This window comes from Aythya marila (genome assembly GCF_965140915.1).
Source record: "Aythya marila genome assembly, chromosome: 13".
Lineage (NCBI taxonomy): Eukaryota > Metazoa > Chordata > Aves > Anseriformes > Anatidae > Aythya > Aythya marila.
Genome location: NC_139054.1, coordinates 2,401,938 through 2,427,092, shown reverse-complemented (window position 1 = coordinate 2,427,092; position 25,155 = coordinate 2,401,938). Strand labels below are relative to the sequence as shown.

The window sequence follows — 25,155 nt, the reverse complement described above, 5'->3', positions numbered from 1 at the left end:
CTCAGCTGCAGCATAAATGCAACAGTCACTGCATCTATTTTAAAGCTCCAGTTCTTTCAGTTTGGAATATGCCACATAATCTGAAGATTCTGGGTAGCTTCTGCACGTGTGGCCTCAAACGCTTTCAACCGATGCAAAAAAAAACTGATCTAAAAGCAGGCTTTAATGACAGACAGGATAAGGGCACTCCGCTGAAATGTAATTATTCCTACCAATTACAGCCACTAGATTTGCACCACAAATGCTGCGTGCACAGTGGGTATTACGAGGGGCTTGGCCAAGGGCCAGGAGTGCCCGTAATAAACTGGGTCATCTCTTCGAAGAATGTTGTCATTACACTTGAGAGGTCAGGGGATAAGCAGGGTTTAACCCTCAGCTTGGCAGAACTGCTGATTCAATTTGCTCACAAGGATTGCTTTTCATTGGGAGTTGATGGTCTGTTCTCTGCTGGAAGGAGCTTCCCTCGGCTTTCCAAAACGTGGACAACAGAAGTGATAAATGTAACGTGTTCTGCAGACAGTTAACGCTCCCGAGGATAAAGCCGAGCCTCAAATCAGCAAGTAGGGGATCTGAAGAGAGGAAATGAGAATTGCATTCATAATATTTGTTAGAACCAAGTAAAAATAGGAACTGAATTCCTGACTTGTCTTGAGCTATGAAAAGTATTATCCTAAACACAAAGCTTTTCAGTATTATCTTTTGATATTTTCCCCTGTGATAACCGATGCATAACCGTCACTGTTAGGAGATTTGTAGGACTGTGGTTTTTGTTTCCTCAGTCCCTCTGATGATACTGAGCATGCAGAGGTATTAATATTAACTAAATTGATGGAAGTGCCACTGTATATTTGATGCAGGGACTCTCCCCTTTGTTTTCTTGCAGAAGACCTTGATTGCTTGGAGAGCATAATGTCATGTTTGAGCAGCACAGAGTGCAGGACTCCAAGCACCATCTTTGTCAAGGGCGTAATCGTGTAACTGAATGTAGCTCCTCTAAGAAATTCGTGAAAAGGTGTATGGCATGGTCACTTAGAGGAGTTAGCCTGGATCTGAGTTGTGGACAACCCAAAGTGTTATTTACATCTGGTGAGCCTAAGGGTCGGGGCTGATCCCAGCAGCACGGGAGAGCAGCGTAAGGACGCCCCTCCTTTACTCTGTACTCTGCGTAACGCAGTGCACGTGTGCTGGGAGCAGCAGTGCAGGCAGGCAGCTACCGGGCTCTGTTTAATATGCAGTAACCTGCTGGCCTCTCACTGACTTGTCGTCGAATCTGAGCCCCCAGATGTCAAGAGTCTTCCTGCTGGGGCACTGGTGACGTTCCAGGTCCGGTGATGGATGCTGCTGTTCGTGGCTGCAGACCGCCGAGCTGTAAGAAGTTGTCACTGCGGCTGTCAGGAGGTAGCTCTCTGAAGGCAGCACTCGGAGCTGTTCAGGGGAGGCTCGATTCCTACCTGCTTGGCTGCTTGTAGAAGGTTATTCAGTGCTGAGCTTGGTGAGCAAAAATGGCACAAATCAGATATGGACTCAAGAGGTGAAAGTTGAAGTGGGATGAGAGATCGTAATTGGAGAATACACCGAGTTTGCTGGGGTAGACTGAGTCCTGCATCACTGTGAGGCTGTTAACTTCAGCCCTGAGAGGGAACTGACTCTTCATTATAGCTTTTAACCGTTCCCTATTTCAAATTTTATTAATTTATCTACTTTTGACGAATATCATCTTCTGCTTACTTGAACTTGTTTTTGTCCTCTCAGTTTGTTTCTGCTGTCTGGACTCTCTCAGGCAGTATGTGCTGTAGGCTTTTGGTTTTGCTTTGTGTTTGTTCTTTCATATCAGTAGGCTGAAAAAGCTTGTTCTCCCTTTCCTTCTGTGACCTATGATCAGTATCAGCGTGATGCATGTGCTGCTGCACGAGTCCTTCAGCACCGAGAAAAGGTGAAGTACCTGATGTGACAGTCTCTGCAAGAGCAGCACAAATATGTATTGTCAGCTTAAACACTAGGGAATATTTCTGAGAGTGAGGTAAAGCAGAAATTCCAAGTTCTCTTTGCATATTACGCGTAGTAGAGCTCATATGATGCTGCTTGAGTGATGCAGCAGTGTTGTCAATGACCTCTCCAGCAGCAGCAACACATGCTGTTCATTTTTAGAAAAACACTCAGTGTGCTTTAGAAGGTGGAGTTGCCCTGAGCTACCTACCTGTTCAGGGAAGCTGGAGAGGCCAGAGTGACTTGTTTCTCCTTGTAGGTTTAGCACTGCTTTCACATTGCTTCCTGCCTTCCCTTTTCTCAGCGCTCGGCTGCCTCTCCCTGACTGCTCCATGCAGAACAAGGGAGAACTCCCTCAGCCATTTTCAGAATTTGCAGTCTGTTTTGCCAACAGCCATAAAAAGAGATATTGGCGCAGTGATTCGGGATGGAGACTGCTCCTACACTTCTTCACTTCATTGTGTGAAAGTGCAGCCAAGGTTCTGCCACCCCTGGTCCACACCAATGTATTTAGGAGGCTCAGGTGCTTCTCATGTGCTGAGATGTACAATGCAATTTTTGAAGGAAGAATATTGTAAAGATTACCATATCTGGGAACTAACAAAAATTGAAATTGGTAATGTATGTGATCCAAATTATTCTAGTTCTGCAAAATTTCTTTTTGCTGCACTTTAAGGTTACTTCATTCTAACTTTTAACAGCTATTCAATGAGCAAACCTAGATTTCAGACCTGAAATCACAATCATTTCTTACAAAGTTCAACCGTTAAAATAATGACAAATTTGGCACGAGCAGCAACTACTGATGCGTTTTATGGTTGCATTTGTGTACTCCTAATAGCAGGAAAGATGACAAAGATGGGTTGGTATACAGAAACTGGAAGTATTAATTAAAATTCTGGGCTAACAGCTATTGATAAAGCTTTTAAGTCCTGTTAACAGAATGGTACTCTATTCCCTTAGAAGTGGTAGGAAGAAATAGTATGAAGTCCAGCTTCGTTTCTCACTTCTACTGCTTATTATCAGTAATCTACTAGCACATATTTTGACAAATATACACACGGAGCTAGGGAACTTGCAAATAAACAGTAGAACCAATTTAAACTCTGAAGCTTACCAAATAAACATTAAAGTTTTCCCTTTAGGAACCCAGAATCCTTTGAATTATGCATGTATTGTAGTTTGCAGTAAGATAAAAGAACTTCAGGGGGGGAGGGTGAGAAACTTGAAAAGCCTTAAGGAATAATTTGCATAAATTGGGTGGAGAGAGTAAACAGCACGAGGGGAAACAGTTATTTTCAGTAAGGCCTTATAGAGTGAGATAAAACAAATTAAAAAATCAGGTGGAGTTTGAAACAAAGCTAAAGTGCTTTGGACTTGCTTTAGCACTGGCACTGTCTTTCAGGCAAATCCCAGGGAACTCTACTAGCCTGGATGGGAAACAGCACTTAGAAAAAACCTTAAGGGAGAGTAAAAAGAGAAGAGCCATGGAGGCAGTGTAACATGTGTTACTGTATGCGAGACCTATGGAAATTAAATGAACAGTATAAGGACTTCTTTTAAATCTAACAGTATTTTTTTTGTTGTTTTGTTTATCTTACAGTTACAGGACCGCACACAATTTAGTGACCGAGACTTAGCTACCCTAAAGAAATACTGGGATAATGGCATGACCAGCCTGGGCTCAGTCTGCAGAGAGAAAATTGAAGCTGTTGCTGCAGAATTAAATGTTGACTGTGAAATAGTGCGGGTAAGAAATCCAGAGTCTTCCCCTATCTTGTTGCAGAAGCAAAAATAGGACAGATGAAAGCTTTTAAAAATTTCATGAGGAAGCTTGAAATAGATTTCATGTATTACATAATGAATGACCATGTTGGGAAGTGCTCTCTTGTTCTTTTTGCAGTCTATATATAGAAAAAAGCCCTCAGGTAAGAGTCTTATCGATCAGCAGCGGGAGGAGCACTACGAACCATTTGACATTCTCTTTAGATTCAAGTGAGATTTTGAGTAAATGTGATAAATGTTTTTGGGGAGATCCTAGAAGAATTAAAAGCATTATCATTTATATTGTGATTAAGATTCAAAGAAGCCTCTCTAAAAATATAGAGAAAATATTTTTCCATTAATGCTTATAGGGAAAAATAAACATATATAAAAGAACAAAGGGTTGTTTTAGGATTTACAGGCTTAGTGTAGGTGACCTGCTTTCTGAGAATCACTCCACATCATCTGCTCCAGAGGCGGGGAAGTTTGTTAAAGTGTCAGTTGTTGCCACTGTATTCACTATTACCAGACATCACCGCTCTGAATCTGTGACTGTCTTACTCACTCAGAGCTTCCATTCTTCAGAAAATAGTCTGACAGCCTTTGCAGTTGGTACAAAAATGTCATTAGTCTTCCCTTCCCATCATAATGGTCATGACGACTGTGACTAGTCCTTTCAGCCTTTGTCTTCTTTTTCCACCTCTCCCTTAAAATTTTGACATCAAAGCCGAAGAGGAGATAGGAGCCATTATTTGAGAAAGACAGGATGACAACTATCAAACTACTCCGAAATATAGGAGGAATATAAGGAAAATGCATGGTAATTTTATTTAATAGAACACAAAACTTTCATACATAAAAGGTCAAATGCTACTCCAAATCACCTACCAAAACAAAAGATGAGGTAGGAGCCCTTATTTGAAACTCCTCCCTTGTGGCCATCTCTGTTGGATTGATATATCAAACTGGGACCAGAGTTGGTTTCAGTATTGAACACTGATCTGCTTATTTACTTGCTTGTTTTCCTAAGCAAATCTGCATTAAGAAAAAATTAAATTGCATTTTTTGGAGGTTTAGAAGTATTATTTTTTTATCTCTAGAGAACAAAGCTTCTGCAAATTTTTCGAGCTCTTCAGTTTGTTTTTTGAAAGGTGAACCTGTTTCCACTGAAAACATCTCAAAATGGACTCCCAGCTCTCTAGTACCTTACTCATAGGACAGGAGAGTTGACACCCTTGCTTAGCTTCCATTACTTCGTTTCCTTAACAACATCCTTACTGGCAAAGTTTTGTGCACATCTTCCAATGCTTTTGTCTTCAGGGCAGATGTACCAGGCTCAGATGAACTCCATAAAACTCTATGCTGTGCACACGAATGAATGAATAAACAAAGAAAAAGATTTATTTTCTTCATAGTAGCTGATTGTTGTTGCCAGTATCTGACCTCCCTCTGCCTGTGGTTCCTCTGTATAACAGCCTGGAAAAGTTAGAGTGAGATTTAGATTGGTCCTGCATCATGCTACGCTTTTTTTTTTGTTTGTTTCAAAGGGCTGAATTTGTGCTATAGGGCATGTGTGATCTTCAGTGCTTCCTCTTGTCGGTCCTCTAAGGCACTCTGTATCCCAGATGTGGATAGGAAATTTCCGTAACGTGCTGAGGAATCTCTCCTAAATTTGTCTTGGGCTCTATGTAGGCACAACGTATTATGCCTCTTTCTTTATGTGCCAGCCTGGGTTTTCTTCAGGAGGAAACACGAATGTCTGGAGATTAGAGTGCAGTGTGCTTGCTTTCTCGTAGTCAGGACGCAGCGGTGATGTATTGCGAGGCCTGAGTGAGCCCTAAAGTCTGTGCTCTATACTCCTTGCTCAGCTAAGAAGAGTTGCACTAAGAGACTCTTCTGGAAAAACCTCTCCATTTTCAGTAAAGGTACAGGCCTTGTTGCCTTTGGGTGTATTTTACTGTACCTTACATTCTGGGTAGGTAGTGTACAACTAGCAACTGTTTCTCCATTTGTGACATAACAAAATAAAAGTAAAATAGTAATAAATATAAATATATATATATAAACAAATCAAGTATATATATAAGGTATGTATTAGAAACATACTTCTTATGCATTTATGTAATTTATATTACACATTTTATATTTACATAACTATGTACAATAGTTTTATATACATATTGAAGCTTGATTCAATTCAATTGAATGTACTTCCCCCCTTTTCCCTTTCAATAGCTTTTTCAATGGAAATTCATTATTTTTGTCCAGATAAACGTTGCTTTTCCAGAAGTACAAATGATTGATCCTTATGACCCTGTGCTTGCTTTAAAGATTGCCAGTACTATGAACACATCAGTATTACTGGAAAGGTAAAGTTTGCCACCATGCATAGTTCCACTGCATTTGATCACTCACAGATGCACAGGGCATTTGCTGGCTTCTTCTGCTGGGACTCTGCCCTTTCTTCCCCAATTTTTGCTGCTCATCTGTTCAGATGAAGCAGGGGAAGTTGCTGCTGAGTTCATTATGGGCTGCTCTAGGTAGGCTTAGTCAGTTTAATTACATATATTTTACAGATGTTTGAAGTTTTTAAGGAGGTAATATTTTAGGGATATAATGAGAATTAGCTTTTTGTGTACCTATTTTGCATTCATCATTGAGGAGATTTAGAGCTGTGAAAGCAAAAATGATTTATCAAAACCAGTCCTAAGCATATCATTTTTTAGCTAGAGAGATTCAGCTTAATTTTTAATTATTCGGAAATAGCAATTGTGCATGCTTCCTGGAGGTATGTTTGGTTTTTAGTAACCCAGAAGTTCCAGCACTAAGTATTCCTCAAAACCTACTAATGACCATGCAGTAACGGAGCAGACTCTGCACAGGCACAGCTTACAAGGCCAAATCCCCCTGTTGGCAGTCCTGGAGCAGCAGGTGGCCAGGCCCTGGGATGATGTGGAAGGTGCCTGTAGTGCTGTCAGCACTGCTCCGGGCGTCTCACAGACACTGTGGAAGGTGAGGAGAGCCAGGTCAAGAAGACTAGAGGTTAAAATAAGCAAAGAAGTTGATTCCTGGCTGTGAGAGGACTTTTGGATGCCAGTGAGGAATTGACTTTGGAGTAAAGTGTCTGGGAACAGGAGCTGATAAGTAGAGTTGAAATTGGATGAGATACCAAAAGCCTGAGTAATGCAACAAAAGGAAGGGAGTTAAATGGTAGAGGTACGGACAATTCTTACTGCATCATGCTAAACTCTATTTTGAGTCTTTAATAGTTTTAGCATAATTTTTCTTTAGAATTTATCAGAGAAAGCAAGTCAGATTTATTGATGTAAAATGAACTTAGAGCATCCATACCTATCTGATCATGAATGGGGGTTTGCAAGTTCCCTGGTCCTGGCCCTGTTTCACATCCCACTACTATTATCCCTTACTGCAAGAAAATTTTCTTAAAGACTCATCTTCCAATTAAAGAGAAGTGAAAGATAATACTGCTTTGGGCTTACTTCTGCCCAAAGTGGAGTGATGTAGAGCTACCACCTTGGACAATTTCTTCTGTGCTGTAGGAAATCCTAGAATAGATGGACCATTTGGGTCACTGGATGCTTTAGCCCCACTGGAAGCTGCAGAGTGGGAGAGCCTGAATCAAAGATCACATGTTAAATTCATACAGTGATTTAGGTAGGGATGGACCTTACAAGGTCACCTAATCCTACTCTTTATTCAGAGCACGACTGACTTCAGAGTGAGGTCAGGTTTTTCAGGACCTTGTCCAGTAAGACGTTGAGTCCTTGCAAAGTTGGCGATTCCAAAACTGTGGGCAAAGTGTTCCGGTGCTGAACTACCCTCACTGTAAAACTTTTTCTTTTTTCTTAATTCCAATCAGAATTTTTCTTGTGTGACCTGCAGCTATTGCCTCTCTTCCTCTTGCTCTGCACAACTTTCCCTTTTCCCTTGCCCTGGAGGACTAAAACTGAACGCAGTACTCCGGGAAGCAGCCTCATGAAGGTCAAATACTTGGGGAATAATCACCTCCCTTGGATTGCTGGCTATGCTCTTGGTCTTAGAGTGCAGATGTGCTAATTTCACTTGGTTGTGGGCCTGTTGCTTTTGTTATAGTTTCTGATATCATTCATGTTTATTTCTCTTGCAAGACGTGGATTGGGAATCGAAGACGGAAATACCGTTTAATGGGGATTGAGGTCCCACCCCCTAGAGGAGGTCCTGCTGATTTCTCTGATCAATCTGAATTTGTTTCTAAATCAGCACTTAATCCAGGAGAGGAAACTGCTACTGAAGTGGGGGATGATAATGATAGGAATGATGAAGTATCAATCTGCTTATCTGAAGGAAGCTCACAAGGTATTTGACAATGCAGTTCCTACTGTGCATATATTTTTAATTTTATGCAGTGTGCATGCTTTGGATTCTCTGTTGTACGCATTCAAATATGTCTGCAAGTGTCTAACAGTTGCAAGTTATGTACCTTGGCTATGCTGAGGGTATCGTTTGGTCTCTTCTTTTACTTCTGTATGAGTTTTGTTGATATTTTTATCTCAAAGCTTGCAGAAACCTTTTTTCAAAAGACCTGTGTTTCTGCCAGATTCATCAGAAGTTAATTACCAAGTTCGCAATTTGCTGGAGCAACTGAGAGATGAACAGACAGTACAAACGTGTAGCTCTCACTTCCTTAAGGAGCTGGTTTCTAAGAAAAATGCTCTCTGCTAACTTGCCAGTTCTACTCTGCCAGCTTGAATATCCGTTCGTGTTAGCGTGAGCCACATCAGCAGTTCTTGTCTTAACAAGCACTGATGTGTGTGAACCTGTGAGCTCTGAGGTGACCAGAACTATGTAATTACAGTTCCCATAATAAACTCTTGCTGATGAGATATGCTCAGAAAATACATTGCCTCAAACTTGGTCTTGAACTGAAGGAGCTTCAGACTATGTCAGAGCGCGGCAGAAGGCGTCATTAAGCTGTCTGAGGTGTGTGCATGGGCTCTGACAAGCAAACACAAACCTGCAGAAAAGATCAAAGTCGGTAGCAGGGGACGTTCAGGCAGCCTTAGAACTGCACAGGCAGGGTGCGTGTTCCTTCACAGTAAACTCCATGATCTCGACTGATAAGTGTCTTGAACTTAATTCCCTTTTTACCCCACCTCACAGAACCGCATGACCACGTCGAATAAACCTCTCCCTTCCCCTCCTGTACACTTGTGCTCTGGGCCTAGGGCAGATGAACTGCTGCTCGGCACGTTTCAGTAGCTTCACAAGCTCAACTAATTGCTCCCAGTGCTTCTGATTAGAAGAGATCAATAAAGCCTTTGCTCTCTAAACTGAAAGAAAGTCTGATCGAGCGCATGCTATTTCAGCTTAATACGCCAGACTTGATCTTGTCATTTTGGCTGAACAATTTAAAGGAAAGAACTAGAAAATGGAGAACTGCTGGGAATGAATTCGTGATAGCTTTGTCATATTGCACTGTAAAGAGAATAATATGATAAAGAAATGGGTCAAATGATTGAACGCCAAGTGAGATGCAGAATCTGAGTCCTTGATTTGCCTGAGGTGTAGAAGGAGCTGATGTAGTCAGATCTGTTTGGAAGAAAATGGTAATGGGGGAAGAATCTGAGCATTTTGCAGCTTAAAGTGAAAAATAACACCGAATTTATCGAAAGACTTTCTTAAAACAGGGCAGAGCTGTAAGACTATGAATAAATAGATGGCTACAAGACGTAAAGAAGTGTAAGAAACCGATAGGATTTCCATAGCATCCAGAAATCCTGCTTTAATTCTACCACAAGAATTGTTTGTTTGCTCCTGCAGCTGAAACCAGTAGGTTTCCCTACTGCAGTTCAGTTTGTTTTGAACTTCCTGGAAAATACTTACAGCAATAATCCTGTATGCTATTCAGCCACAGATGCGTGATTGATTGTAATATAACTTTTGGTCCTAATTAAACAACAAAACAAACAAACAACCCCCCCAACTCTCAAAGAAAGGATATTTTTAGTTGCCTAATTAGAGCAGAAGTGTTGGTGGCATTAGCTTTTAAAGAGTAGTGTGTAAATATTAAAAGAGAAGAAGAAGAACAACAAAAAAAGGCTGTACTCGGAGGCAAAATTAAGCACTAAGATTCTCATAATGCCTTGCCTTTTTTAAAGGTACGTTAATTGAATCCATAGTTTGTGTAAATGAACACAGCTCTGTGGAGGCCATTACAGCTCTGCCGGTTTGTATTAGCTGAGGATGAATTTTTAAAGACTTTAAAGTGCTGTAGGGAGCTGGATTCGATAGCCAGATGGAGTAAGGGGTGAGGCAGGGTGACGGAGCCGCTGGTGCTAGGGCTGCTGCAGCCCCTGCAAGGCTGGCGATGAGGCTGCGTGTGGCTCCTGCTTCACGCTTCTCCCATTTGCCACCACTTGCTTTTGTTTCTAGCAGCAGTTTTGCTCTGAAGTTACAGCAGTGGCAGATCAAATTTAGCTGAAACAACTTCTGGTTGCATTGTGGGTGCCCTCCACGCCGCCTCTCCCTGCTAGCTGGGCCACTGGCCCTATAATGCCAGCTCTGCAGTGCGTTTCCCCCGAGTAGCCTTCCTGTTAATGGTGGCATTTAAGGTTCTTAGCAGAGCACTCTGAGTTCTGTGTTTTGGTTTATTTCCCGATTTGCTGTTTCTGTGAACTACTTTCTTCTGGACTGCACATTAAATGTGGAGGAATTGAAGTAAATGTGAGAAACATACTTAATTGTAGGAACAAATATGCTTCTCTCTCACTTCTCCTGTTGGCCATAGTCAGGGCTGATAGAATCATCTCAGCTTGTGGCTGGGACTGAAGGTTAAGGTTTGCTATTTTCAAGTGTGAACCTTGCTCTTACATATAAGAAACAAGCTTAGATTTATTAGGACCTAACAGTTTGCCATACAAGAATAAAATAATCTGCATGATGGGTTTTCTGTACAGAAGTAGTCAGTGCCTGCAAGAAGGAGGTGGGATTCTGACATGTACCCTGTAATTACAGGGCATGCTGGATTTTTCATGTATTAATTTATTTTTTTTTAAAGTTCTGGGCACCTCTGATGTGAAACACTTCATCAACTTTGAATATTCCAATGTGAACCTAAAGCTAAGAACAGTTTGGAAGGTTGCAAGAGAGCAACTGGTACTCTTTCTGTCTTTTCAATCAGAGATTGTCATGACTAGCCTGAAAAACTTATGATAGGATGTCTTGTTTAATGGGATATACAGTATTTTTTTGAGTAGATACTGATAATGACTTTTTTTTTGTATCTAGCAGATGTGACATATTTAGTGGTAAAGACTACTAATGTTTCTTAAGCATTAAATTGAATGAAATCTGAAAAATGATTTATTTCTGCAGAAGAGGCAAATGAAGGTCTTCAAAATGAAGAAATTCATCACAAAGAAGATGATCAGAATCCAGTATCTACTGATAATGTGGTATGTATACCTTTCCTTTTCCACTAATACGACCTTCTTAATATCTAACGTTGAGGTTGCTGTCCAACACCAGTGTTTTTCAGTAGGTGCAAACTTCATTTGGGTGTGCTGAGAATCCTTCCTTATTGCTTGAGTGCTAAAAGGAGTTGTTACTTAAAGTACTAGAAGAGAATTTTACACATTCAGTAGAAATTGAATACTACAGATGTTTCTGTATTATAACAGACTGGTGTTCTTTTTCTGGAGTGTAAAGCACAATGTTTGAGTAGTGTTCTATAAGTATAGTAAAACAGTACATTTTTTTATAGTATAGTAAAACAGTAAGAATTAAATAAAAATAAAAATTGAAAATGTTTCTCTGTAGCTTTGAGAAAGTCAGATATTGCTATTGCTTCCTCTCTATACCTAACCTTGCATCTGTGAGATAAACCAGGGTGCTATGTACTCTTTGTTCCCATAATCTTGATAGGGCATTATTTAGATGATTGTTGTTTTCTCACTTGCATTCACCTTAATTCAAACACAGTTGTTCTTGCTGTTTTTAATTGACTGCAGTGAGACTAGGAAGGAAAGACAGAGGGAGGAGTCATGGCAAATAATGCAATATGTCCCTTTGTTTAGCCTGCCTTCTCTCAAATTAGAAGAAAGGAGAGGAGGAAGAGGAGAGAAGACCCCAAGTGGTAGGGTATTTTTTATCTTAAAAAGTTACCTAGAGAATGAACAGGGGATGGTTCCAGTTCCCAGTAACACTCTTATTGCAGTCAGAGGCAACACTAGCTCAGAAAGTGACTAAAACATTTGTTTTACTTTAATCACACAAAACCTGAAATGGGGAAATGAACAGGAGATTCTCTTTCCTTTCTCTTTCCTCCATATGTGCTTATATATATATAGGATGTATATATACGTGTAAAGGAGAATGTTTAATTTTCTGTTACTATAAGATCATCTTTTGGATAAACTGAAAAGCCACAGCTGTATTTTCTGTGGCTTACCTGAATAGAAGCAGGAGCCTTTTTCCTTTCTGTTTACCTTAGCAGCCTGCTGTGACCTTAGATATAATCACTCAGGCTGCTGCGTTTGCCATGGAGATGCAGAACATAAAATGACAAAGGTAAAGGTTTGCAAAGGTGATGTCCAAGAGATTCAGTTCTCCAGTCTACCTAAACTCCAGCATTACATAATCTGTCACAATAAGAGGGGCAAAAAAGATGACTACTTTTTTCATACTCTATTTTGAAAACACAGTAATTTTTTTTTAAAATGTTTGCTATTGAAATTGGAATTGCTAAGAGATTTCTTATTTGAAATTCTAATCCATTCTTTCCCCTGCTATCTTAAAGTGTATAATTATAAGATAGTGTGACTGTTTGGCATTTATTTAGGAACTTTTTCTTCAGGCTGAGTCTAAAACCAAAAATATTGAAATCACAGTGTTACTCAGTGCATGATACAGCAGCAGATCTTTGTGACATTAAGCCTTTGAAATGCTGTCACTTCAGCTGGGTTGTCAGACGCTGAGGGACAGAAAAAGTGTTTTTCCCTCATTTCCTTCAACACATGCTGGTGAGCTTGGTGGGATCTGCTAGTGAGAGCGATAACCTCTCTTTATGGATTTCTGACGGGCGATGAGAAGGAAATTTCCAGTGACAGGTCTGTAGGTAGATGGAAGAAACACATCTGTGCTGTAGTGATGAGATCTCTAAAATAATACCTCAAGAACTAATAATCAGAGGGTATTGTGTCAGTGTGGGCCCTCACCCACATTGTATTATGCAGCATACTAAATAATGTAATAAACTTACTTTAACCTATTACATGCAGTCTCTATTATAAGCATACAGCTACCAAAACAGTGAACAATAGTGAAAACAACAAAACAGCCAAATCCCCTCTTCTTACACTGCCATTGCTTCCCCTCTGATCCAGTGAAATTTGTAGTTTTATCTGAGCAGTGATCCTTCCGAGCTCTTGCTTAGAAATGCCACTCTCTTGTTGCTATTTAATTCAAAATTGTTCCATCTGTTTGAGATCTAATTTAGATATGAATAAAAATGAAAATCTTACAGGTGCACTAAAAACATATAATTGTTCTGTTTACTCCTATGGAGATAACTTTTTAATTTTCTCATGCAAGAAGTCTTTCTTTTGGGGAGAAAAAGCGTGATGTGTAGAAGTGAGAGAATGTCTTAAAACTTCAGATACAGTTATGTTGCATTTCTATATTTTAAATAACATAAAGTTGGCTTTTAACGTTTTAGTTTAGATATCTTTAGAAAACCCAACATAAAACTATCACAAGAATTGTTGTGAATTAAGGGAAAATGTCCACGTTTATGCATTTGGAACTGTCTTCTGGATCAATGCCTTACACTTTTCAGGGCGTTTGACTTGCCTGTGACCAAAGTAGGCCAAAAGGGCACCTCTTCTATTTCCTTGGCAAGAAGCAGGTCAGCTAGGCCTTGCCTGTCACTTGCTGTAATGTCTCTTTTGCTTCAGAGGAATAATCTTTGATAGTTTTTGCTCTCTAGGAAGTCTTCAACAAACCGCTTATGGAATAAAACACAGGCCATAGTGCGCCGGTATGCGATTTAATGCCAAAAGCGTGGTGGTACGTAGCGCCTCCTCTGCACACAGCTCTCAGCACAGTTTCAGCTCGGATTCTTCTTGTGGCTGAGGTGCATGATTGCCACCTAATGGGTGCTTCACAATCCAGAACTGTTCATGAGCAAACGGGTCCTCTTCCCCTCGTCCTGTCCCGTCAGTTCGAGATGCAGGTTGCTTGCCTGATTTATACGTTGCATATTTGGAATGAACCCTCTGCTTCTGTTTCAGAAAATAGAAATTATAGATGATGAAGAAAGCGATATGATAAGTAATTCTGAAGTGGATCAAATGAGTTCTCTTCTGGATTATAAGGTGAGTAATTTGGGCTGTGAGATGTTAAGCAGGTTAGGCCTTCACAGGAGGTGCTGACAGGTCTGCGAGGAATTCTGCAGAGGTTTGTGAGAGCCTGCAGCTCCCCTGTCAGGAAGCCATGGCACCACACATCATCCCCACAATCATGTCTCCTTGTCCCATTTACAGGGAGCTTACCCTAATTTTAGTGCAGAGGGAGGCAGGAAAAATTCTGCTTGTGCAGAACAGCTCTGCTACCAGAGCTGTACCATCTGCAGCTCCTGCCATGTGTCCCAAAACAAAGCAGCAATTTCCTTAGCGTCTAAAACAAAACTTCATCTTCCTGTGCCAGAATTGTTCTTTGGAGTGCTATGGCATGATTTTAAATGCAGCATGTTGCTGCCAGCTCTGGAAAGGGACATAACAGCTGGAATCCTCTAATAAAATGGAGGGAACAGAGAAATCAGTCATCCTAACAATGTAGTGTGGGACGTGTCTGTAAGCGGTAGTTGTGGGTTGGAGGAAAATCAGTTGGATACCTGACAGCTGCTGTCTTCTGCCAAATGGTAAAGGTTGTGTGTGTGTGTTACTGCTCTCAGACGAGTCGCCACAGTTCTGTACTGTGTAGTGAGCGGATTTTTATGCATCTAGCTAAATTTTTCCATTAGGTACAGGTATGCTCTACTAATGATAATTGGTTACCAAGATAATGAATAGATCATCTGTTCAGAACAAAAATTACTCCCTCAAGCATGATTTTCCTGGTAAGGGCAATGCAGAATGAATATGGATAGGGAATGACCTTTTCATAATGTCACCTGTCACCAGGCTGAAAGGCTTGTTGTGACAGCATGCCCTACAGAATCCTGCTTGTTGTTTTGGTGTTTGACATTGGTGATTAGTCTTTGTGGCGACGTGTTTCGCGCATAAATCTGAATCCCATCTTTGGCTGGCCAAAATCTATTGCTACTTGTTTCTATCTAGAAAATAGAAAAGTTTCTATCTAAAAGGAAGACATTAAGCTGATTTCCTTTTGAAAGCCTTAAAATCATAGCCCAAATATTTATCCCTTACTCTCAGAGCTGTTATGACCCGAAACATTATGGTGAGCAATGATTTGATTGATGACACCTGAATTTTCAGTACGAAATCCAACAAACAATAACTACATTTGAAGGCTTGTTACATGCTTCCCATTCATCACCTACTTTCACCTTGTCTCACCACCTAAAGTTGAACTACAGCCAGTCTAGCAAATGGCAGCAGGACTATCAGAGCATCGTTCTGTATTATGACAAAAATACTTTAATAAAAGCAAAATGCTAACTCTTGTAAGTTGAGTATTAGAATCTGTATATGTAACTATTTACTGCCATCAAAACCAGCCATCAAGGAACATTTTATATGCAGCACTGCCAACCTAATTAGTCATGTGGCTGCCTAATAAAGGACTGCTTTTTTTTTCCCTACTTCCTTTCCATATTGAAAGGGAGAAAATTAATTTTAGCTTTACTCTGATCAACAGATAGATTTAGCATTTGAATCTTACATACCAATCAGTTGATAAGTTTGAAGGAAAAGAGACACTTGTAACAAACTGAAGTACGTATCAAATGTGAATTTTTAATCAAGATGTTTGTTATTTCGGTATAAAAGAAGTGATTTGCATGTACAGTGACGTTATTTATATGAAGGTTGGGAAAAATGTCTTTTCATCCACACTATATAGAGATTACTAATATTACCCCATTTTTGTACATATGTTGCTATTCATTCTGTAACCTGAGAGTTCCTGGGGAGGTTGGTAAGCTGCTGCTTCATGATACAAAATTGGGCTGCATTAGAAAATGCTAGTGATGAATGCAGTAATTCTGAAATGCCTTGGCTGCTTGTAATGTGATTTGCCATCACACATCTCTTTTGGAGGGTAGTGAGAAGGGAAATGGCATGTGCCATTTTGTCACTTAGTACTGATTTTGGCAGGAATCATAACATGCAGTTTTACCTATTTCCACTAAAAATAATTCAATACAAATATGTTTAGGTGTCATTAAAATGATGCAGTACTTATTTATTCAGTGTTTATTATTTCCAGAACTTTATGTAATTTTCCCCCACAGAATGAAGAAGTCAGATTCATTGAAAATGAGCTGGAGAATCACAAACAGAAGTATTTTGAATTACAGACGTTTACTCGGAGTTTGATACTTGCTATTAAATCAGATGATAAAGAACAGCAGCAGGTGAGTCTTAAAGTAGATTTTAATAATAGGAGGTATTTGTCATTTTGTGTTCCGTCATTTCCTTGGTTTTATTCCTCCGTGCCCAGAGGCTCCAATTACGATTAGGGCAGCATTGTGCTGAACATCTTGTAGACAAAGAAAAGTTGAACATATAAAAGAAACATCTCACAATCTACACAAACAATGACATGGGGAAAGTATTACTATTACAAAGGGACAACCAGTGCAACAGCATACACTGAGCAAATTTGATTCATCTGTTGGGAAATGGATCTAGGAAAAAAAAAGCCAGACTTCTTCAGTTTTACTGCACTGTGTTTCATACATAGCACTTCTTGTTATATTTGGTTGGATCATGTCCTGTATGACTAATGTTCACTTTTCTTTTTTCCTTTTTTTAAAGGGATTTTGTTGTCTTTTTTTTTTCTCTTCATCTCTACAGTCTGCAATTTTTCAGGTGTAAAAATAGTAACTATAAGTGACAAGAAAGAAACTTAGAACACCTCCAAAATAAATTTGTCTTCTAGTTGTTTTTATAATTCTTTCATAAACCAATGTGAACTGAATATAAAGAAAAGTGAACTTGAAGTCTTTTGAGATAAATAATGTAACAGTAAAGATCTTGTACACACCATTTCTATCCCTTGTGTGCTCACAGTATAGCATGATTGTAGATACATTAAAGCTTTCGCATGTCCAAAATATCTGAATAAAATAAATGAATATAAATCATGTGGTTTTGTCCAGTTTGGGGGAAAAAATATTTTGACTTGTTTCGAGAACAACTGAAGTAACTTATGGGATTGTTCTAAGACGCTCATCTTGGACAATGTTCTTCTTTTCAACATCTGTCAGTACTGACCTTGCGGGGGGTTGTTTGTTTGTTTTTAACCCATCCAATATGAACGCTGACCAAAAAGCTCAACAGTTTTTTCACTATATGTTTGAAAGATATTTAATTGCTGATATAAAACAGATACCTAATACTGCATTGTAATATTTCTTAAATTGTAGGCACTGCTCTCAGACTTACCTCCTGAATTAGAAGAAATGGATTTCAATCACACGTCCCCAGAGCCTGATGATACCTCATTCAGCTTGTCGTCTTTATCGGAGAAAAATGCCTCAGACAGTTTGTGATTATTTTTTTCAATTATTTTTAACTGACAAAAAGAAACCCCGTGTAACATGTAGGTTTCAAGAGAACAGCATTTTGCTATCCACTGTTCTTCAGTCCAAACCAGAAAGCCCAAGGTGAAGTAGACCTGCCTGAAGGATGCCTGTAGTACGTAATGGCTGCACTTTGCAGTGTCAAGAAATTTCAAGTGTTGTTTGTGCTAAACGAAAGAACCGTGTGAGGAAATGTTTCACTTTTAGCAGTTTGGCCTTGATTAGGATAACTTCTGACTTTCCAGAATAACACTTGCTCTGTAGCAAAGTCCTTTTGAGCAGGGATCCAAGAATGGAAAACAACTATCCTACTATACAGACAGCTAATTTTTCAGAGTTGCTCACCAGTCCCAGTTTTATATTTTTCTCCATTTTTACTCAGGTAGGCGGACTAAAAATTGGGAATCCAAATAAAATAATGATTTTTTTTTTTTTGAGTTGTGCTTGAACCCTTTGAAAATCTGAAATTAAACTAAAGTGTTCTTCATTACATGACTTCAGATTATTGAATCTTCTATTTTCTGACCAAAATAGCTGAAAACACTTTGAAAGCCTAACTGAATAATTTGAATTATCATCAATAAATTATTAATGTACAGAAGCAGTCCATACGTGTTGTAACAAATTAGATTGTGGGAAACCTGAGAGCTGTGGAATGTGACTTTCTGATATTGCCACAATAGCAATGGGTTTAGATATGTTTACACTACTGCTTGGGGTTTATGAATGTACTTACAGATTTTCTTTGTCCAGGTCTGAATGGTAATGTTCATTGTTTTTAAGTATCGTTTACTTATTTTTCAACAAACTTTACTCAGTTTTTCAAGAGAGTGTCTTAAATCCACAGCTGTCATTGTGTCCTGAAAGGCATTTAAGTATTTGGAACTGAGCATTGCAGATCTTCATGTGACCTGTTTTAGAAGTGTCCCTGTCTGATGAATTTTTTGGCAAGTGCCATGTTACCGTTGCCATTTCTAAAATGTGAGCTTGATTGCAGGCAGTGACTGAAATGAATTCTTCCTTTCCCAGCTGTCATCCACATTGAATCCCTTCACTCATCTGCAAGTGGATGTGCAGACACATTCAGATAAACTTAGCAGGGCATGTAGGTGCATGCTCCTATTATTAATGCTCTATAATTTCTAATCTGAATATTCCTCAGCAAGCATTTTTGAAACATACCTTACATCAAGTAATAATTTAGTCTGATGAAACCCTATTCATGCAGTACAGTAAGTAACCCCATTAATTTCAGTGGTAGGTCCTAGGTGTAGCTCAGAAAATTCAAGAGTGTTGGCTGGGTGGGAGTGGGGACAAAAACAGTTTTTTTATTTAATACTGGGATCAACTCACCGGCTTCATTTTGTTTTCGGTCTGATCCTGGTCCTCCCTAATTACTTTGGCAGATTTTCTCTTCTTAGTATCTGTAGTGAGCTCTGTTTTTTTTCTTTTCTTTTGTTCTGTTTCCATGTTGTCCTTGGACATGGGGAGTTTGTACTGTTAAATGCCAGTTGCATAAAGGATAGTAGCAGTTTTAAAAGGTTTTTAGAGGAAAAAAAAAAAAAAAACAGAAAAGGTTTCACAGTTCTGATTACTATACAATTCAGTTAGTATTTGGTCCTCAAAAGACCTCTTGCCATCTATTATACAGAGTAACCCCAAAAAAGGATGCTGTTGGGCCTGTACTTGAGTTGAGATAATAAAACTCAAAGCAGTAGCCCATGAGGGAGAGAAGGCACTCTGCGTAAGCAGTGTGTAAGGGGCACGTTGTTCACCCTCTCACTACCTGAGCTGAAATATCCCATCCTGGCTGGCAGAAACATCCTCATATCCTTGCTCGAAGGAGGAACCATATTTTACATCCCTGCTGAAATGACCACCAATCTAAAATTAATTAAGGTTCGTGAGCAAAGACCACAATGCTACCCTTCAAATGTGAGATAGAGCTCAACTGTGATTCTGCTCACTGTGGAAAAAATCTTTTACAAAGGGTTTTTTTATACTGAGTTAACAATGCTCTCTATTACTGTTCTCTTGAGATAGGAAATTTGTGCCACTGACAATAAAGCCTCTTGTTTCCTGTGAGCTTTGCTGAAATAATGAAAAAATAGTACTGAGATCTGCCACTATTTGGACTCTGTTTTCCTGCTGCTTTTGCTTAAATTCCCATGACAAAGGGCAGGAAACTCTTACTGAGAGTTCTCGATTTTGTGGTCAGTTAAGTTATCCACCTTTATACAAGAAAATTTTCCTTGCTAATAACTGGTATTTGCCCTGTCTTGCTTTTATTTGATGTGCCAAATAAACTGAAGGAATTAATTCTGAATGAACTACTGTCAGATTCAAGCAATTACACAAGCCCCTTTTCTCAAGGGAGTGGGAATCATCTTTAGGATGTGCAGCTAAAGTACAAGCTGCAGTCACCACCCGTGTCATCCCTTTGGACAAGTTGTTCTTTGGTCCTTTTTTTCTGTAGGGTGACGAGACAAAACACAGTGAAGTAGTCACAAACATGTGGCAATATACAGGCTGTACAGGAGGAAGAGGTATGAATTATGTTCCTGTGTAACGAAATACTGGACAAGATCATACTGCACAGCTGTTCTGTGCTCCTTTTCCAATCTCAGTATGTATTTCCTGTCATAGGTAAAACAAAAAGCTTACTGCTATATTACCCTTGCTGGTTATTTAAAATGTTGCAGCAACAACAGTTTTGCAGTTCAGTGGCTGAAAAGCAAGACGCTCGCTTCTGAGGCTAACACAGAGCTCAGCAATCCTTCAGGGTTACGGAAAGCACATCCTGGAGTACTGCAGATCAGACTAGCACCACGCATGCTTTATGGCTTTGTGATTTGTTTTTTTTTTTGTTTGTTTGTGTCCCTGACAGACTTAATGTGCCCCTCAAATTTGCAGATTATGTCCAGATCCTGGTAACTTGTATCAGTTCAGCTGCACCTTAGAACAGGATGATGGAATTTGGCAATTGTTGCCATGCATATTCCTGTCCAGTTTTGTCGTAGCAGTTGTGCTGAGAAGCATCAGGTTCTGCTGTGGAGTCATCAGGTTATTCATTTCCACTCTGAGAGTTCTTCAGGTGATGGAAAATGATAGTGAGAGCTCTCTGGGCCCATGACATATTTAGGATTTTGGTTTGTTTTTATTTGCTCATAGGACGAGCACAACAGCACACACTAAGTGCTGGTTCAGCATTAGCACAGACTTCCCATGACAGAGAAAGCTAATGTTGCGTTGTGTCGTGATGAAAGAAGTCCCCCTTGCTGTTTCCCTGCTTTGGATCTGTAAGTTGAATCACTGCTGCAGCCGCAGTGCTGTGTGTTGATGTTTTCGTTGTCTTGCTGCTAAGGCTCTCGTTTGTCCATGGAAGGTGACTTGGCAGGCGTTGTTTATTCCTAATGCGTCTGTTGGAATACGAATGGCCAACCTTTCTGAAGAAACCAAAGTGGGAAAAGGTAGTTCAGAACAGACTCTTGACAACAGAACCAGGGCGCTCTCCTTTCTTAAGGAGCAGTGCACTTCTTTGCTAGCAAGCTTACTTATTCCTAAGAAAGCTGCTTCCTGAAGCTATGCCTCTTTTCATTTCCCTGCAGATGTTGCTTCTGACAAGTGTATAGGTCTAACAGGAGTAATAGTAAATATTCTAATAGGTTAATTTTGGCAGATTTAAAAGTACGTGAACAGATGTACCATACAAGTGTCAATTTTCTTGAGTACTTGGCTCTTGAAGCAGCACTGCACTTTAATCTTTCCAAGTATTTCTTTTTCGCTAAGGCAATAAAAAGTCTGAAAACGACAAGCAGATCATGGGCTTTGCAGTCCTCTGAGTTTCTCATTTTCTAAATTTGGGAAGCAGTTTGTCAGGTCTATGAACCAAACGGGGACAGTAATATGTACAGTTGTGGTTATAGAGCTGAAATGATAGGACAAATCAATCATATCATTCACACCTTTATTGTGGAAATTCCTGCTTAAAATTCATCAGCTATCCAATTCGGGGTCTCTATTGCACTACCGTATTAGTAACATTAAAAAGAAGATAATGCACAGCACTAACTTTTCCATAGGTACTATAGTCGTAGCTGACTGTTGGTCTCAGGATACTGATAGAATAAGATAAGAAAATAATATGCATAAATGGAATAGCACACAGAATATCTGAAACGTGAAGAATTAGTAATTTGTAATATTGCAACCAAAAGTGTAATTTACTACCTCCAGTCCTGCTGCCCAGATCCTTCAGGTCAGCCCGTGAATTACAAGGCTGCTTTCCGTGTTGGAGGAGCTAGCAGCTGCCTAGCTCTCAACTTGCATTTCAGGACTCTGCCTTTTCTGCCCCAAAATAATCATAACACTTTAAGTTATCGGTTGTGAGGTGCCTGGCCAAAGTTAGAGGGTGGTAAGAAAGCTCCAGCTAGTTATTAGAGAAAACAGGAGCTGGTTTACAGCGTTTGATTTATCTGACCAATTAATATGTTAGTACATTGGCCAAATGTGGAAAGCTATGAGCAAAAAATAAGAAAAAAAGGTACTACAAAATGCTTTCTGCGGCAGAATAGGGTTTTTACTCTTGACTAAAGAGTATTTGTCTCTCTAAGATAGTGACTGACATTTTGGTCAGAAGACAACACAGAGCAGAGGCAGAAACTTGGGCTCGTGGTGGTTGTTTGTTATTGTTTTTAGACAAATAAGCAATCCTCTTCAATAAATGATGCTTAAGAATGTTTCTGTAAGGAAAATGGTTTCAGGTCAGTGCTTGGGTTCTGGTGAACATTTTACTGTATGACGGAACTAAGTAAACCTTTTCAAACTCTGTATTGCATTTTACACACACTACCTCTGAAACATAACACCACCTTTAAAACCACACAGAAAATGTGAATTAAAAAAAAGTTTTTATAGGCAATAAATTATTTCCAACACACATTCTTCAATTTTGTGCTTGTTTTTTAGTTGTGTGATATGTCCTTTTTTTTTTTTTTTTTTGTAATTTTAGTATATTTTATGTACTTGTCTTAAACAGTCTATGGACAGGGAAGTAATAAAAATGTGATACTGGGGAAAAAAAGATTAGCATATGTTAACAGTAGTAAATATTTATATAAAAGTTCAAGGATGATACAGTCAATTTTTGTAGCTGTACAATTTTTGGTATAGCTGTTGTAAGAAATGGATATTATACTTAGAAATACTCTGGTACTAAATGATTGTCGTAATGTTTCTTAATACGTCGTAGATTAATTTATCAGAGAGATCAGTCAAATAACACGTCTCAGCAATGTAATGAGAAGGAATAAGATTTTACATTTTCTGAGATAAAATATTTCATAAGAATGTTCTCTTCTTTTAGTGCCAGCTATTATATTTTATTTTTTTTTTCATACCAACATGTGTAAAGGTCTTGTAGAAACTATTTTGATTTGCTTGTAAGCAAGTGTTAAGTTAAAATGAGTCAGTAGCAAGCTAAGGCTTATATGTAAATGTAGTTCATGTTTTGTAACAAAGTCCCTATAATTTTCCCCATCCCATCTATCTCTACAAAATACTTGGGGGGAGGTGGACAGAACAAACAATCCTCTTCAAGCTGTGGCTTTGGGGAGGGAATGAGACAAGGAAGCATTTCAGCTGAATGGCAGCAATGAAGGTCTTGGGGATTTTATTAAAATATATATATAAAAGAATAGAAAAATTTCAACACCTTGGATAATATGAGCTTCTACTTTATCTCTGATTTTGTGAAGTACAGTTTATAGAGTCAGACTCCACTAAATCATGTTGGGGAAAATCTTGCTCTCTAATGGGAAGTAATTTCTATAATTTTTGGAATTACTGAGAGTGTATATGAATATAGGTGTGCATAATTATAATGTGCACAGATAGAATGAACACGATCGACCTATTAGCACCTACAAAGATACTTAAAATACTAATGTAATTCATCTAAAATATACTTGATATGCTCTCATTTTTGTAAGTTTTACTATATTGATTACATACTTCTGAAAAGTTAAAAAAGAGTAAAATACATCCCTACAAATATTGATTAGAGTTCAGCTCCGCAAAACCGGTAACTTTAGGCTTGGAAATGCATTAAAATGCCCCTAATAATGGTATTTCTAAGTGCTCTTGGCATATAAACAAACTGCTGTATTTATGAAGAGGTAATGAATCTTCTGCTATGATAGGTTCTGTTTTAATTTCCCTAAAGGTATTAGTTTGACTTCTTCTCAGAGTTTAAATGTTATCCTGTATCATGGATGTTTTCATCAGCTTACAAAGCATAACATAACTGACCAGCTTAAAACTAGTACGATTTCCTTCTGGGCCAATCTGTCAAGCCTTGTAACCTGAGTGTATTAATGACTCTCTGTGAAAGATCAGTATTTATATTGCGTTTTTATTATTTGTATCAGTATGTGTAGCAAAGAAACTACTATAAATCCTAAACTGAAGTACCTCCACTATAGTCCAGGACGGATGATCTTGGCTTATTTGAGAGATGGATGCCTAGTGAAATATTCCATTCATTTATATATATTTTTTGTTCTGTATATATAAGGGTATTTATAATTCTGTATTAACAGAGTCATCATAAGAAATGCTTATTTCCTTCTTTAGAAGCCTGCTCAGCTATTTTTATATAAAATGTTGGTCTTTGCCTTATTTTTTTTTATTTTTTATTTTTTTTTGTGAAAAGTTGTGCCATAGATATTTAAACTTATCCACAGCTGGTTTACAGAATTTGCTTTGACTTATTTTTATTATTTTTTCCTAAAATTATTCTAAATTGTTTTATGTTTTATCCTCCAGGTGTGTGTCAAGATGCTTTTTTCCTTTTTTTTTTTTTTTTTTGGTAAAGTTTTGGTAGATATCTTCATATGCATGCTTTGATAGAACAAGCTTTTTCTCTGTAGCTTATTGTTTATAGTTTAGCAAAACCTTTCACTGAAAAAAAAAAATGAAGTAATGCTTGTACAAATGTATCTAGGATGGCCCAAATGGTCAGAGCAAAGGGCTATTTAGCATTGGTAAATTTGTCTACTAGACTCAAGGATATTTTTCTACGTCTGTCAAGTTTGGGACTATGGAGAAATGAAATAAAGGTTAACTAACTCCTTTTCCTACACGAAGTTCTCAGTTTCTATATTTCCTATTGTCTTGTAAAAACTCACGTGTATAAAAGTGGACGCTGCGTTCGTGGAACCTCATTCCTTACTCAGTCCGGATGTCCGTGTGTAGGGCCTGGAAAGGTACAGCCCTTCCTGTGGGTTAATGTTGGGTGGTGAACCATTTAGTTAACCACTATCAGTTTATAGATTAATTAGTAGGGAGCTACAGCCTTAGTTATTAACATATAAAAGAAAAAAATAAATAAAATCACACTAATTCAGGTGAGCCATTAATGTTTTAAAGCGTTTTTTAAATTATTTATTTTGAAGCTAAATGTCAGCTCTAAGTTGCTGCTAATCATGATACCAGGTCTTAGCACTTCATCGCCGGAGCTAAATGCACTTGCCTCTGTCTTCAGCTGGGAACCTAAATAATTGGTTTGACTCGGTGCTAGAAACCTGCCAAAAGTTGGAGGTGCCAATTGCTGTTGGCTGTCTGAGCAAGCGTGGGTGATG

The 25,155-nt window shown here is 38.8% G+C and overlaps 1 protein-coding gene across 2 annotated transcripts in view; it reads left to right on the top strand.

Moving 5' to 3' along the window:
• Positions 1-24,577, top strand: part of HDX (highly divergent homeobox) — a 49,307-nt gene extending 24,730 nt beyond the window's left edge. For both annotated transcript variants that reach the window (XM_082770529.1, XM_082770528.1), the window contains 6 exons: positions 3,590-3,736; positions 7,899-8,106; positions 11,125-11,204; positions 14,040-14,123; positions 16,223-16,345; positions 17,360-24,577. In XM_082770529.1, the coding sequence (XP_082626655.1) occupies positions 3,590-3,736; positions 7,899-8,106; positions 11,125-11,204; positions 14,040-14,123; positions 16,223-16,345; positions 17,360-17,485 (768 nt within the window). In that variant the 3' untranslated portion in view covers positions 17,486-24,577. The remainder of the gene's footprint in view (positions 1-3,589; positions 3,737-7,898; positions 8,107-11,124; positions 11,205-14,039; positions 14,124-16,222; positions 16,346-17,359) is intronic.
• Positions 24,578-25,155: the final 578 nt, after the last annotated feature.